General features: G+C 37.5%; 2 protein-coding genes across 2 annotated transcripts; both read right to left on the bottom strand.

The window, feature by feature from the left end:
* Positions 1 to 1,865: 1,865 nt before the first annotated feature.
* On the bottom strand, positions 1,866 to 3,320 carry LOC145624916 (uncharacterized). Its single transcript, XM_081678000.1, has one exon. It carries the CDS (start codon positions 3,318 to 3,320, stop codon positions 1,866 to 1,868), a length of 1,455 nt encoding a protein of 484 aa, XP_081534126.1.
* Positions 3,321 to 3,539: 219 nt separating this feature from the next.
* Positions 3,540 to 4,511, bottom strand: LOC145624915 (uncharacterized). The gene has a single exon (XM_081677999.1). The coding sequence runs from the start codon at positions 4,509 to 4,511 to the stop codon at positions 3,540 to 3,542; it is 972 nt and encodes a 323-aa protein (XP_081534125.1).
* Between the last annotated feature and the right edge of the window lie 11,576 nt (positions 4,512 to 16,087).

Genomic DNA, 16,087 nt, shown 5'->3' with positions numbered 1-16,087 from the left:
TAATAATATAAGTGGAGAAACACATCAGTTAATCATTTACATAAAGTTATTCACATTTGCAGTATAATAGCAGCCCCATTTGCATAATTCAGAGGTGACAATAGTAAATTTTAGATAACTAGTTAAGAAAAGGTGATAGCTTTTGATTTAGAGTTACCTGTGTCTCTTGCCACAAAGTATTCTTTAAACCTTCACTGACAGTAGTACCCCATTCCCAATTGATGTTCAGCTTGCGTATACACAAGCCAAGCTGTTGACCATACTTAAACCTCCATTTCCCAGTTGGACGCAAGAAACGATCAAATTCAAGGTGCATGGGTTCATTCACTCTTAAACCTCTAGTCGGACATCTTCCTTTACCAGTGCCACGACCTCTTCTTGTACACATCCCTTTATTAGCATTTTTCACAGCTAGATGGGTCGTATTTGCAGTAAAAGGTGTTGCAATTGTCATATCAACATCAGACATAGAAGCTGCATCAGCCATCCTTTCATAATTATCAAACATTTGCTCTAATTCATCATTAGCAATGTCCTCTGGTTCACCCTTATCAACCTCTACTTCAACATCACACTCGGGATCACTCTCAGATTTATCAGACAACTCTTTGTCATCATCAGCTTCCCTATCACCATCAAATTCAGCATTACAGGCCATGATCCTTAACCTACAAGTGTACAAAAATAATCAGAAACACCTCACAACATTATAGGTAAGAAATTGGAAATACAAGATAAGTTATTTTTGAGGAATTGTATGTGGCTGAGATTAGCCTCCAATTCCTTTTTACTGTCAAACATATGTTGTGAAATTCATATTTTGTGCTTGAAACTAACTCATCAGGATTAGTGTTAGAATAATTTTTTTTTAAAAAATCACTAAAACTGGTAGAGAAGTAAGATAATCCAAATGCAGAGATCTGCTATACCAATTTGAAATACATAGTAACTGAAGTACACAATAACTACAATACAGAAACAAGAAGAATTGTCAACGACACTAAAATACACAAAATAACATCTGAAGTACTTAATAACTACATTACAGAAACAATAAGAACTGTCACTGGCACTAAAATACACAAAATAGCAACTGAAGTAATAATGCTCTATGATCAACAGGAACTAATCATTAAGTTTCTTCGACAGTAATCCCTTCTTGGTGATCTACGCGCATATAATTAGTGTCAACATCTAGTCCTTCTGGTATATGACAATCTGGAATTGAGAATGGTGGCGTGTCATCAAACTTATCATACTCTTCTTCATCATCTACATCACCTATCCCTAGAATGTATCTCTTCCCTTGAACAACAACATACAATTCATTGTCAACGATGTCACTTACGTAGAACACTTGTTTAGCTTGTGATGCTAATATAAATGGCTCTGCAGTGTCACGGAAACGACTCTTGTTAACTAAAGTGTAATTGAATGGTCCATCCTTTTTCACACCACGTCGCCCTTTATCAGACCACTTGCATTGAAATAGTGGAACTTTATATTCTGTGTAATTAAGCTCCCAAATTTCCTGGATTACTCCGTAGTATGATAAGGTCGCATCAATGGGGGACTTATCCTTGGCACTTGCAAATTCTCTGGAAGAAGCAACAACCGTAACACCACTATTTTGCACGGTCCTTGACTTTTTATCTTGGCGTTCAGTGTAGAAACTATATCCATTGATGTCATACCCTTCAGAAGAGAGTATAGTTTCTTGAGGACCATATGCTAACCATTTGATCATTTCAGAGACGATGTTTCCTGTTTCAGACAACTCATGCATCACTTCATCACGAAACCAATCAACAAAAAGGCGATTATGTACTAACATTAGGGCCCTTTCACCTTTGGAAGGATTTTTTTTATCTCAACTCACTCATATGCTTGTCAAGGTAAGGATGAACCTCCGTAACATGATGTAATACAAAGAGGTGAGCTTGCATATACTTGTCTGGAGGGGCGAATATATCTTTACCACCAACTGTACCCTTACCATCAAGCCTCCCTTCATGTCGAGATTTTGGGAGTCCAATAGGCTGTGCTCTAGACACAAACTCAGCAATAAAGTTACCAACCTCCTCTGCCACCGTCCCTTGAACAATACAAGCTTCCGGTCGAGCTGGATTCCTCACCTTATGTTGCATGGATCCCATATGTCTTTCAAATGGGTAAGCCCATCTCATAAAGACCGGACCACAAAGCTTAATCTCTCGAACTAGATGAATGACCAAATGAACCATTATGTCAAAGAAGGAAGGGGGGAAATACATTTCAAATTGACACAATGTTACGATGACCTCTGATTGCAAACTATCTAACTTTTTCGGATCAAGCACCTTATTGCATATAGTATTGAAAAATGAAAAAAGTCTCGTGATGGCATCTCTAACATGCTTACGCAATATCCCACGAATAGCAATCGGCAAGAACACTTGCATCATGACATGACAATCATGGGATTTCATGCCAACCAATTTCAAGTCGGTCTTGGAGACGAGTCTTTTAATGTTGGATGAATATCCACTAGGAACCTTTATGTCATAAAGGCATTCACAGAATTTCCTCTTCTCCTCTCGAGACAATGTATAACAAGCGGGAGGCAAATACGATGAGGTGCCCTTTCCTTTCCTTGCATTTTCCTTAATCACGGGCCATAACTCTGGTCGAATCTTCATTTCCATCATATCTTTGCGAACCTTTACCCCATCTTTTATCTTGTTTGGAATGTTAAACAATGTACCGAGGATGGCATCACACACATTCTTTTCTATATGCATGACATCCAAACAATGTCTAACAGGTAAATGTTGCCAATATTCAAGCTTCCAAAACACTGACTCCTCCTTCCAAATGACCTCGGGATCGGTGGCTTTATTCGGTTTCCCAAACACCGTTTCAATACCTCTAACTCGATCATAAACTTCTGTTCCCAATAATGGCCTACGAGCTATCCCCTCTTCTACCTTACCATTAAATACAGCTTTTTTCTTTCGGTAAGGATGCTTCCTATCAAAGAACTTTCGAGTAGCTCTATATACATACTTCCCAGAATTTGGCAAATAGGTAGATTCTGTATTGTCATCACATATTGGACATGCCTTCTTTCCCTTGATCTTATACCCTGATAGATTACCATAAGCTGGAAAGTCATTGGTTGTACAAAAGAGCATAGCTCGCAAAGTAAAAGATTCATTACAATGAGCATAAAAAACCGAGATTCCTTCGTCCCACATTTTTTTCACATCATCGATGAGTGGAGCAATGTAGACATCAATATCGTTTCCGGGCTGCTTGGGACCTGATATCAGCAACGGCATCATCATATATTTCCGCTTCATACATAACCAAGGAGGAAGGTTATAAATAACCAAGAGAACTGGCCATGTGCTGTGTTGTGTGCTCAAACTACCAAATGGATTCATTCCATCCGTACATAGGGCAAGCCTAAGATTCCTTTCTTCTTTGCCAAATTCTGGAAATTGATTATCAATAAGAGCCCATTGTGGAGAATCTGTCGGGTGTCTTAGAAGTCCATCTTACTTCCTACGATCAGCATGCCATCTTAAATTTTTTGCATCATTCTTTATTGAAAACAATCGCCGAAACCTTGGCATTATAGGCATATACCAAAGCACTTTGGCAGAAGGGCCTTTACTTCCCTCCCCGGATTGAACTCCATCGGGAAACTTGTAACGAGACTTATGGCATCGAGGACAATTATCCAAATGTGCAAATTCGTTTCGATACAATACACAATCATTCGGAAAAGCATCTATTTTCTCATACTCCAAACCAAACGGGCACATCAACTTCTTGGCATAGTAGGTCAACTTAGGCAATTCATGACCCTTCGGAACCATATCTTGCATCGTTTCCAGCAAGGATGTAAAGCTTGTATCAGACCAACCATGCTTTGATTTCAAGTTGAATAAGGTTAGCACGGCGGATAACTTGCTATATGCAGTACATCCAGGGTATAATTGCTTCTCAGCTGCTTCAGACAATTTCTCAAATAAATGAGGTCGTTCATCAAAATCATGTTGAGCCCCCTTTATCATTTCTTCTATATTGTCTTCCTCATTGTCATACTCCTCATCAACATAAACCTCATCAAAGTCATTACCCTCATCTAGTTCAGACCCATTATCTCCTAAACCAACAATTTCATCATCATGAACATGTGGATGTTCAAGTTCAAGTTCGAGTTCGGCATTAGATTGCACATATCGGTCATGCATTGAATGTAATGTAGAATTTCCCCTGAACACTCCACTCTCACCGTTCCATAACCAATCATGATATTGTTGCCGAAATCCACGTCGAATAATGTGGTCCCTAAGTGTGGTGATATTATGCACCCTTTCAACATTTTGGCAATCAACGCAAGGACAATAAAATTCATCATCCTCTATGCTAGATTGATGATCTAAAGCACATTTGCAAAATTCCTCTACCCCACTCAAGAACTCGATCGAATTTCGTGGACCATACATCCAACTTCGATCCATTTCAATAAACCAACCACTACAAACACAATATTTTTGAAGAAGTAATATGTTAAAACATGGGAACTAATTCATCATATTTCAAACATAACCACAAGTAAGTTTCAAATGGACATATAAGCTTATGCAATCTTTACCAAACATAACATTTATTTTTAAGAAGCATATAATTAATACATAATACAAAGCCACTTGCAATAACCATATCATAGAAATAGTAGCTCACCAAGAATTATAATAAATATGTGCATGACCAATACAAACTTATAAAGAAAAATATGAAAGGAAAGATAACGTACCAAAGTCACAATTAAAGGTGGTTGGTGCCAAGCTAGCAAGGACAAAAGTGATCATATGTTTGGCCTTCACTTCTCATTTGTTCAACAAACTTCCTAGTGAAAAAATGCATTAGCATAAAAATGTTACCAAGTACACTAAATCATCATTTAAAATAAATTAACTACGAGCATTGAGTCTTGAACTAATACCTTGGAAATGTTTTTAAGAGATAATTAATAATTCTCCAGAGGTTTCAAGGTACGCAGTAATATCATCATCACTGTCACAGATAAAATGCAGTAATCAAGGGAATACACCAATAACAGGGAGAGGCAAAACTGATGCTTTGAAGTTGGGCAATATATTATGCCTAATATTCTGCTGAAGACTATATCCCTGTTGTGATACATTGACCCTTAAAGGCAATGACTTTACTCAACTCCCTCTTTCATTATTCATACATTATAATACATACACCAGATACATCCTAATCATAAGCAAACTCAATTCATGAAATCAATGGAGCAATAAAATGGGTTCCTAATATTCTCAATCACCAATGCAACAGTTCACTAAGCAAATCTAAATTCACACGCAAACCCAGTTCATTGAATCAACAGATTTAAATGGGTATCAAAATTGTCTAACAAAAAATTACCAAATTCACATAAGCAGCAAATCGATAAAAATTATAACCAAGAACAAGCTAGCTTAGATTAAGGAAATTCATTAAAAAAATACTAAAAAACCCAGAAGCAGCAAATGAGCAAATTCATGCATAAAAAAAAAATCAGAACAGCCTAGAAGCAACAAATTAATAAAAATAAAAACCTAGAACAAGCTGCATTGAGCAAATTCACCACAAATTCGAACAACCCAGAAGCAATAAGTTGATAAAATTAAAACCTAGAACAAGGTAGAAAGCTAATTCACGAAAAAATTAACCCAATTAACCCAACAATTGTGAATTTGACGAAAAAATGAGACTTTTTTTTGCTTCAATGATTCGTTTTTTCTAGCTTCAATAAACCCAACAATTGTGAAATTGACAGTCGATGAAAATACTACGAGTAACTCAAATTGATACTCGTTGATTTACAAAAAAAAAAAATTAATTAAAAAGTATTTACCTGATTAGGGTTTCGTCCTACAATTCGACAGTGAGGCTGCGGCGGCCGTTTGTAGAGACTGAGGCGGAGGAACGGTCGGCGATGGTTGTGGAAAGTGAGGTGGCGGAGAGTGAGGTGGTGGATTTTGAAGCAAGAACTTTTTTTTTTTTTTTTTTTTTTTTTTTTTTTTTACAGAAGAAGCAAGCAGAACGTGAGGGAGGGAGGAGTGAAATGAATTAGGGGCTAAGGGCGGGTAAGGATGAAAGGGTTTAGTGTAAGGGGGAAAATATTGATTTGCTGCTTATTCTTTAAAAAAACCCCTGTAAATTAATAGTTTTGATTTATGTACATTTAAAACCCCTTTTAACTTGCAGCGTTTTAACAAAAATGCAGCAAATTAATAACAGCAAATAAATATTTTTCTAGTAGTGTGCAATGCATTAGTGTCCGTGTGGAGCTGGGAAGGAGGTCCCTTCCATCATGCCAACACGGACGCAAAATTACGTCCGTGAGAATTCAAAAAGGAGGGCTTTCTCAACATACCAACACGGACGAAAAGATACGTCCGCGTGATGTTAGGATGTATGTTCCTCCCAATACTCTAACACGGACGAAAAGGAGACATGGAGGAGGAAAGAGATGTTTTTACCTCCTTTGTTTGCTCGTACAACTTTTGACGAGCTTTGTAGCGAGCCAAGTCGATATCCGACATGTTCACCTCCCCCTTTTGTTCCGGATCCAGCATCCTGAATGCCTCAGCTGTAAAAATAAAAAGAGAAGAAGAAAGTGTTAGAAAATTTTTCAACTGGAAAAACTATGCACGTACAAAAAATATGTATGTCCAAGCGTCCACCTCGGGACAAGTTCTTGTACATGCCGTAGGCCGACATGAACGTAGGGTTCCGAAGCCAACTGGTTAGAGGGACCCAGTTACACGGAACGCGCTCAGTTTTGCCGTCCTTCTTCACTCTTTTGACTTTGAAGCAGTCAAGCTAATTCTCTTGGCTGGGGTGGACGGGTGGTTTATCAGGCTTGTGATCCCCGCGTCCAAGCTGAATCGGCTCAACGTTAAACCGATCCATCCGCAAATTGAACTCGACTTCCCTAGTTTTGATGCGGTAGAATCGGTGCTTACAATCACGCCATTTTGAGACGCGGTCAACCACCACCATGTAGTCTCTGTTGGAGCTCAGAATAAACCAACTGTCCGTGTCTGCGTCCAGCTTGGTCATTGAGTGCATCTCACAGAAGACCGCAAAGTCCGGCTTGAAGCCCTTACAGATGCACGTCACCAAGTACCCAAATACGTTCAACTAGCTATTCGGCATTAGCTGGAAGAGAGCGATGTCATACTCGTCCAAAATAGTACGGACGAAAGGGTGGAGAGGAAAGCGCAGTCCAACGTCCAAGGCTGCCCTATAGACGCTGAAGGCCCTTTGGCGCGGCCTCTCAGCCTCCCAGGTAGCCACATCATGTGACTTCCTCGGAGGCTGAATCTTAAATCCCTCCCCAAGGTGGAGGAATGCCTTATATGTTTTAAACTTGTCGTTTAGGTAGCCTAAGGCCGTGCTACCCACCGTACATGCGTACGGATCTTTGAAGTTATCAATATTGACGACGGCCTCCTCGGTCGCCGCCTCACCTTCGTCTGTCTCACCCTCGGCCGCCTTCTCAACTTCTTCCTCTTCCTCTTGGTGAGGAGCGCTCCCAAACTCAGAGGACAACACTCTATCCAGATCTGCTGCCTCGGCCGAGCTGCGGCCCCTAGAGCTATGGCCGCCTCTGGTTGAGGGAAAGTCTTTAGGAATTAACGGGCTTTTACCCTTATCTTTGGCAGTGGCCTCCTTATTTCCTGTAGGAGGGGCACTGCGAGGAGGCAGGTCGGACAGTTCATTGATCGAAATCCCCATTCTTGGTCTGTCCGACCTGCTATATTGGAGATGGGGTTGAGAAGGAGATGGGAAGGACGGATCAGCGTCCGCCCAAGAAGAGGAAGGAGGTCCTGTTGGGGTTTGGTGATTCCGACTCACCGCGGAAACAACCCCGACCCAAAGAACCACTCGCAATTAATAAAACCATAAAGCATAACAAATAAATATAAAAGGATAAAATCAAAATTTACCTTTGAAGCGTGCTTCACCCTCAAAGTCGGGCTCTTACTTGAAAGCTTTAAGCTCCGAAAATACGCGAGCCTCCTACGGAAATCCACCCGCAAAAACTACTAGCGACTTTTAGGTCCGTTACCTCAAGGTTAGCGAGGTCCGATCAAAACCTGAGTATTATATGAGTTTAAGAGTTTTTGCTAATGCAATGCTCTATTGAACTCCTACTCAAGCACTCTTCCTAAAAACCCAAGATGGGTATTTATAGGCAAAAGGGAGAGTGGGAACTTCTATCCCATCAGTGTGGGAGTCATGAAATTCCACAATTTATTTTAAAGCTAAATTAAAATAAATAAGCAAACTAATAATAAATCTACAAGTGGCACTATCATACGTAAAGGGTGGTGAGGACCACATGGAGAGTAGGGGACCATACTTGCTCCCCACTCAATACTCTCCTTGTGCCACATGTCCCTCACCCCACTTGCTTCCATATGCTCCCACTTGCTTCCCCTAGTACTCGGCCCTATGGCCCAGCTGCAGCCCAGCCGAGAGCCCAGCCTCGCACTTGATGTTGAGGGCTGCTGCTATGGCTAGCAAGCCACGCACACAAGTGCGGGCTGCTGGCCCTTGCATGCGTTGCTAGCTGTTGCTAGTGATGGTGCGCTAGCACGCACCTGGCGGCCATGCATGGCTCGGCTTGGTGCGCTTTCGAGCCACCTATGCTAGGACATTTTTTCCCCTAGCACTCGGATGCTCGGGGCACTCCGATGCTAGGGGTATTTTGGGAATATGGTCGATTTATTATTATTTTGCGCGTCTCGTCATTTACTATTTTTGACTCGACTTCCGACACTAGGTTTCGACGCTCTAAGCTCGAATCGCTGACGTCTAAATATTTAATACTTGGGCGATGAATTAATTTCTTCCGAATTAATTCGTCGAGTCGGTTCGTTTACTTCTAAGGGTGTGACCCGAAGGGTTCAGTCAAGATTTAGCTGTAATATGAATTATGCATTAATATTACTCATAAGAAGCGACCTCCACCTAGGCATTCCAGTCACTTGACCTTACTGAATATATTAGCTTTCTAATAATTCTAAACCCACTAATGAAATAGTACACTTGTTCGAAGGACACCATTCCTTTCAATCTCCCACTTGTCCTTCCGGACAAGTGCGCATTTAGTGTACACCCTTTTTCCTATGTCGCTTAATGTCTCTTCATGAACTATAAGGTAAGATTATTTTGTCATCCTTATTATATCCAGAAGTGTTTCTCGATTCCGAGTCCGATTGTCAATAAACAAATGATTTCTAAAATCCATCCGAGCACGGCCATGCATTTTCAGAGTCTCGCTCTACGAGAGGCCTTGTATACAACAAAGACATCTTCCCTATTTTATTAAGGGGACATTCCCAGTCTTGTAATGTAGTTCCTCTTACTGAGAGGACCTAGCCACCCGAGTGTTGCCATTATAATCCCCTATTACGGCAGACGTTTGACAACATCAAAGCAGACTAGTACTCAAACAAGAGAACTCACAATACTCATGGTCGAGGAAATAGGTTCTGATAGCCATATTGAGAAGTATACTTATGACGTTTTTAATCTCTTAAAGTATTCTCATAGGTTGATCTAGTATGGTTCTAAACCAATACCTGTGCAAATGATTTATGACATTCATGTCCTCGTAGCACAAGAAACGGTGCTATAAATCAGACTACACACTAATATCAATTGGTCATTAATCTTCCATCGTTTAAATGACCTCGATTAGGGATAATTTTCGATTATAATATTCAACGTTCACTTAATAGATGTTTCCTTACCTAGACTGGTCTTGATACCCTATTTTGAATATTCCAAGAATAGAATGGACTCATTATTTAATCCTAAACCACAATTAAATAGCAAACGGAGTGATAAAACTTGAATGGTTCATCTTATGATAAATGGTTTTTCCAAATGTTTTAAGAGTATCACTCTTTATAAAACATTATAGAAATCACACCCATATCTAATATGCTTGATTTCTTTCATGCAATTGTGAATGTTGTCGTTCACTCATTGCATAGGTTTAGTTATAATTACTTTGCTAATCTTAGCATCTTCATTACTGATCACTTTCATAATAAGATGATAAAATTAGAGAGTGTCATGGATTATATGTGATTTAGGATTTATTGTTCAAGTGATGGCTCCCACTCATTTTCATGATTGAGACCTTCAACTTGACAACCTACAATCATTAATGTTTAGCAACAAACTTTCCATAGAATATCTTCTTTATTATCGCCATTAAGGCAACAATATTCTCAATAGATATTTTAGTAGACTTCCTGATGATGCTTTGCTTGGGTTTCATTCCAAACGGCTGACAATGATTTGGGATACCCTAATAACTTGTGATCATGGAAATTTTCCTTAAATTCCTGCACATTACACATGGATCCACGTCCATGTTACCATTCTAAAGCCACGACTTATTGTTAGCTCGTGCTTATAAATGACTTCCTTGTTAAGGATCTAATCCTTGTTAAGGTTTGTGCTTGCAACATCAATTCTCAAATTGTATTTGTTTCCACAAGTCAAGAACTCATCCTGTTACTTATCCAAGTACTTTGGATGTTCTTGGCCATAATCTAACGATCTATTACATAGATTCAGATTGATTGGTAATACATACATACTTCAGATGCTCTAAGCAAGTAAGTCGTGCGACGATTTCATATTCCATCGTACATGATGGATTAAATTGCAGAGTAATTCTCAATCTTATTCCATCAATTTGTCATTTTAGCTCATTCACTTTCAGTGAGTCTTTGCTAAACAGTTTGATGTGTGTTATGGTTGAAAGTCTCTATTAGAGTCTTTCATGTTTGACTTAGTATTTAGCCTAGCTTATATTTAGTTCAAACATTTACTTAGTTTTTTACATACGGGTCGAAAGTCTTTCAAAGTCCTTCAATTCATGTTTAACACAATAAACTCCTTTACACGTTCAAACATTTTATTAAGTCTATATAATAGAACTTAATACCCAATACGTACTAAGTATTGTCTTTTTCTTGGTCCATTGTCGAAAATACTTTCAAATCTAAGCATTTAGCATTTGATAGTTATTTCACAATAGAGTTTGTAAACTTCTCGTTGGACCTTTACTTTTTCTCCCACTAAACTTCTTATTCATGAGAATTTATATGTTTCTCCATAAGTCAATCCTCTTATTAACTTTATGAGAAAACACGTTCCAATTCCTATATGCAATGCTTCCTTTAATCCCATGATAGATTCCTTGAGCTTGCTTTCAAATCTAGCATTATTAAGATTTTCAAAACCCTTAAACTATTCCATAGTCACTTTCGAAATCCTATTTTGGGAAGGCGGTTTTGGTATCTATTTTGCCATATTTCATATGAGAAATTTTGCTTAAACAATCACGAAAAGACTTTAGCATTCCGATTGGTTGAATAGGTTTTTATTAAAATCAACTCCGTGAATTTAATTGTATCCTTTTTATCCAATCTAGCTATGTATGTATATACATTTCCACATTTGTTAGTTTTCTCCTTGAAAACTTATTTGCAATCGATGGGTCTTTCACCCTTTATACAAATTAATCAAGTTTCAAACATGGTTATCAAACATGGAGTCTATCTCGGATTTTTATGCCCTCTAACCATTATTCGTAATTTGGATTTGTCGTAGCTATCTTACAAGACATTATTCCTTTACTATCTAATAGTAAATAGTATGCATGTAAGTCTTAGGTTTATTTCTAACTTAATAGAAAATTTATAGGATTCAGCCCAAGCCTTCGGTGAATTCTATACCTATACGGGGTTATTGCATCAAACACTGAGTTTTAAAGCGCTTCCAAAGCCCTTTGATATTCTTAATCTTACTCCAACTTTTCAAAAAATTTTGGTGGTCATCGAGTTCATTTTCCTCCCACTTGTAGATTTGGAAACGTGTTACTTTCCAGATAGATACCACTTAGAGCAACAAACACTATGTTCTCAATTTGGTTGTGGAGGTAATGCCCATGGTCTCACGTGAATGCTTACAAAGAGACATGTATATTGTCTTTAGGTAAAAGTTTGTTGTGAAACAAACAGTTAGCTCCCACTTGAGCTATCTTAGCCTTTAATGAGCCATTAAGCTTCCACTTAACCACCTAGCTCTTGCTAAGCTAGTGAGCTCCCATTGAGTCACTTAGCTCCCACTGAGCCAATGAACTCCCACTGTGGCTAAGAGTTATAAGAATATACTTGAAAAGACATTTAGAAGATAATTCTATCCATAACTAAATATGGCGTCCTTTCTTAGCTTCGACATTTTTTTTAGTGTAACATTAGTCCTTCGTGCAAATATTAAGAACTTTATAGGAAGGGATGTGATCCATCATTGTTCGAGTCATTTTTAAATGGCATTAAGGTCTCCTTGAAGTCACATTATGTTCTTTGTGGAGTTATTTATGAAAATTTAATTTCATAACTTTGTGATGGTCACGCTTGGATCAAGCAAATATCGCTCAATCTAATCTAGACGTTTTGATATCTTGCCAAGTCGATTCTGTAATTTATTGAACTCTTGAACTATTCAAGGTCTAGTTTGTTCACATTTGATTAATATAGCCATATTCTTTCAAATTCTTTGTGAGTCGTTGAAGTAAATGAATCCTCTTTAGCTTTCGGAGTCAATTGTCTATACCAAGAACAATAGCTCTTTACTTTGTCGGTTTTAAGAAGTAAGACTTGCTTGTCTTAGAACGATTTTGAATCGATCAACTATCAAAAGCGTATCCAATAGAGCCTTGAGTACGTTCTTGTCGATGTGACATTGCTAAAGATGTTCGGAACGCAAATCATGCCCATGAATTTGAGCTTTTACTAGTTTATCATGTTAAGATAATGTTTGTTTATAATTAAGCATTCTTAACTCATGGTTTAGACAACCATGCCATTAAAATAAATTTGCAACTATTTCTCATTGCTTTGAATGTGAGTCTTTCCGTGTGTAAACGGATCAATTGCTGATTATGGAACACAATAACTATTTATTTGTTCCAGCCTTAGCTTAAAGGTCTTTAAAAAAAGCATATGTCCTTACAACTGATGTAGAACCACTTGCTTCATTCTTAGCTTGTAAGTCGATAACTTAGATTATCTTTAATAGTTTGAGGTCACTTTCAAAGTGGAACACTCAAGAAATATCCGATACTTTTGAAGATAATGAATTGCTAAGTTAACTACAATAACATGAACTCATGGGTTGAAATGGAATCTTATTCCTTTTCTTCGTTCCTTGTTTCCTATATTTCTTATCATACTTTATCTCATAATATTTTAAGAACCATTTCTTTAATAGTCTTTGACTTTTATACTTTGTTAGGAATAATTAAGCATCTAATGCGCCGTAAAACAAAGTTCCATCTTTTCCTTTAATTCACACTTGAATTACTACATCAATGAGTCCTACTCGTTTATGTATTAAGCGAAAAGATATGTTGGTTGTCAATATTGATAATTTAATTTTGCAACTCAATACTTCATGTTTTATCAAAACTACCTAGTATTTTGAATACATGATGTCCAACCGTCCTTTCGGACTTTGTTATAAAAGTCATTTATGAGAATTGTATTTTAGAAATGCTTTACTTTTCTTTGAGAACCATTCTCAAAGATTTCCTTTACCAATCATGGAAAGCAATACAGTTTGATTTGGAATTCTACAAATATAAGTGCAAAGTATAACCATTTATCAAGTAAATAACATAATAAGTTTGAAAATTAAAAGGTATTCATGAAAATCTTCAATCTTATTAAACGTCTTATCCACGCAGTAAAATTGTCCCCATTAGGCTAGAATAAGTCGATTCCAAGATCCAAAGAAACAAAGAAACAAAGAGTGGTTAAGTATGCTTTGGCTTGTCTTAACACTCAATCTCATAAGGTAAGCAACTCTTTGCTAATGGCTCCAAGCCACTCTTGGTTGAATAAATCGTGACATCTAATGCTCTCTCAACAATTTATTCATTTTGCCACGACATGTTAGGACTCCATCACTCATATCATTGAGTACAACCAAAACCAACTTGCATACCCGGTATGCCTTACGTTCCTTGGAGATGTAGTGATGCCTCGCTTTGGCGTAGCCCACCACTACCCTCGTTCGGTTGGTAAGTGTTGTTTTGGAATGGCAAGTTATACTCAATATATAGGGACCTAGGGTTTCTATGTTGGTTGATTTAAGTGAACTTAATTAATCATCACAACATTCGAAATCCTAAACATGCATCTAACATATATAATTCATATACATAAACAAATATATATCGAAAAAAATAAATATAGATGCATTTGGCAACTAGCATGACCCCTTGAGATCTTCAAATCTTCAAAAGGTCTTCATTTGCAACTTCATGGCTTCGTCTTCCAAGACTTGACCAAAATAAATGCAACTACTAGTATCTACGATTAGGACTAATCTAAATATTAAGGTACAAAAATACTCAATGGTTCGCAGACCGTATTTAGATTTACAAAAATACATGACAGATCACAGCCCGTATTTTCTATCATAATCGGGCACACTAGTTGCCATTTCATAAAAAACTGTGAGAGAATATACATTCCATTCATCCATTCACTATCTGTGAATGGCCCATGCATTTTACAACGATAAACAAGTAACAATGCATAAACACGCGAGAACTAGTAACTAATCTAGGTGTTTAATCCAATTAACACGCCTAATTAATACTAGTCAAAGTTGTTTTAACCGATTATGTAATTGACGTAATTAATAATTGAAGCTCCCACTAAATTCCGCATCCATCTTAATTAATCCTATTAATTAAGCCGGTAAAACCTAAAATTTGTCAAAATAAATTTTGCCTATGCCGCTCAAAAAACCGAGGCCTAGTCTCCAAAATTTATTAAAATAATTAAAACCAAATTAGACTAATAAAATAATTAAAACGGCAAAATAAGCAAACACGAAGCCAACCGTACTCAAGTGGTTCACGCGCTACATACGTGTCACATGAAAGTCAAGGTTGTCTAACAACCCTGCACTATACGGCTTACCGCACATAGCACTAGCTAGGTACACCCTAGTAGTGTTTGCTACGCGTTACAAGGTGCTAGACATAAGGCCACGGCTGCTTGCCCCTTACACCAAAACACCAAGCACATACATGCACTAAACGCTCGCACACCCCACGCACATGGCCGCACGCATCGAGCATTCCCTTGGCAGCCACATGCGGGCTGCTATGTAGCCCGGCTAGCCAAGGGAGGCTTTGCCTCGATTTGTGTGCCATAGCCTCGGGATTTTAATCCCAAATTTCGCGTGACAATTTATTAATTTTAAATTAATTTTAGAACTAATTTTCGTGAGCAGAATTGAAAATTTCAACAAGTCTAACTTAAATAAAAAAATCATCCAAGTGCATGTAACCAAAATTAATTCCAACAACCATTCTTTAATAAAATTGGTTTAACTTGGTGCAACAAAAATAAGAGGACAATTACTCACTATCAATTTAATTAATTGAAATTAATCTTGAGTTTTTGACAAAATAAAAGGGAGTTGGAAAAATGAACATAAGTTCAATAAAGATTCCAACTTTAATACTTGTGAATCCTTGAAAAAATTATATCTTCCAATATGAAGATAAATAAATTTCTATCACAAGTTTCAAACTTTATGATTCCAATCAACTAAAAAATGATTAAATCAACAAAGTTCAACAAAAATTCATGGAATTTAGTAACTCAAAGTTTCAATCACTTAACATAATTAAAGATTGAATCTTTAGTACTTGGAAGCCTCAAAGAACAACAATTTCACGCTTAATGCAATTAGTTTGCAATTATGTGAAAAATAAAACCAAGCTTTCAAACACAAGTTACCACCAAGTAATTATGCCTAAAGAGGTTAAAATACATATAAAATATGTATTGAACCAATTACATAACTACCATAAATATGCAATTAATTTTCAAGGTTAGAAAGACTTAAAATTTTTCGTTAAAACAAAAAATTCCTCGAAAAGTGCATTTCTGGTCGTTTTTTAGCT

Source organism: Chenopodium album, chromosome 3 (assembly GCF_948465745.1).
Source record: "Chenopodium album chromosome 3, dcCheAlbu1.1, whole genome shotgun sequence".
In the NCBI taxonomy this organism is placed as follows: domain Eukaryota; kingdom Viridiplantae; phylum Streptophyta; class Magnoliopsida; order Caryophyllales; family Amaranthaceae; genus Chenopodium; species Chenopodium album.
Note: the sequence above shows the minus strand (reverse complement) of the source record. Positions and strands in the feature narration are given on the sequence as shown.

Excerpts from the sequence above, each read along its gene's own strand:
- LOC145624916 (XM_081678000.1), bottom strand. The coding sequence starts at position 3,320 with ATGCCGTTGCTGATATCAGGTCCCAAGCAGCCCGGAAACGATATTGAT.
- LOC145624915 (XM_081677999.1), bottom strand. The coding sequence starts at position 4,511 with ATGGATCGAAGTTGGATGTATGGTCCACGAAATTCGATCGAGTTCTTG.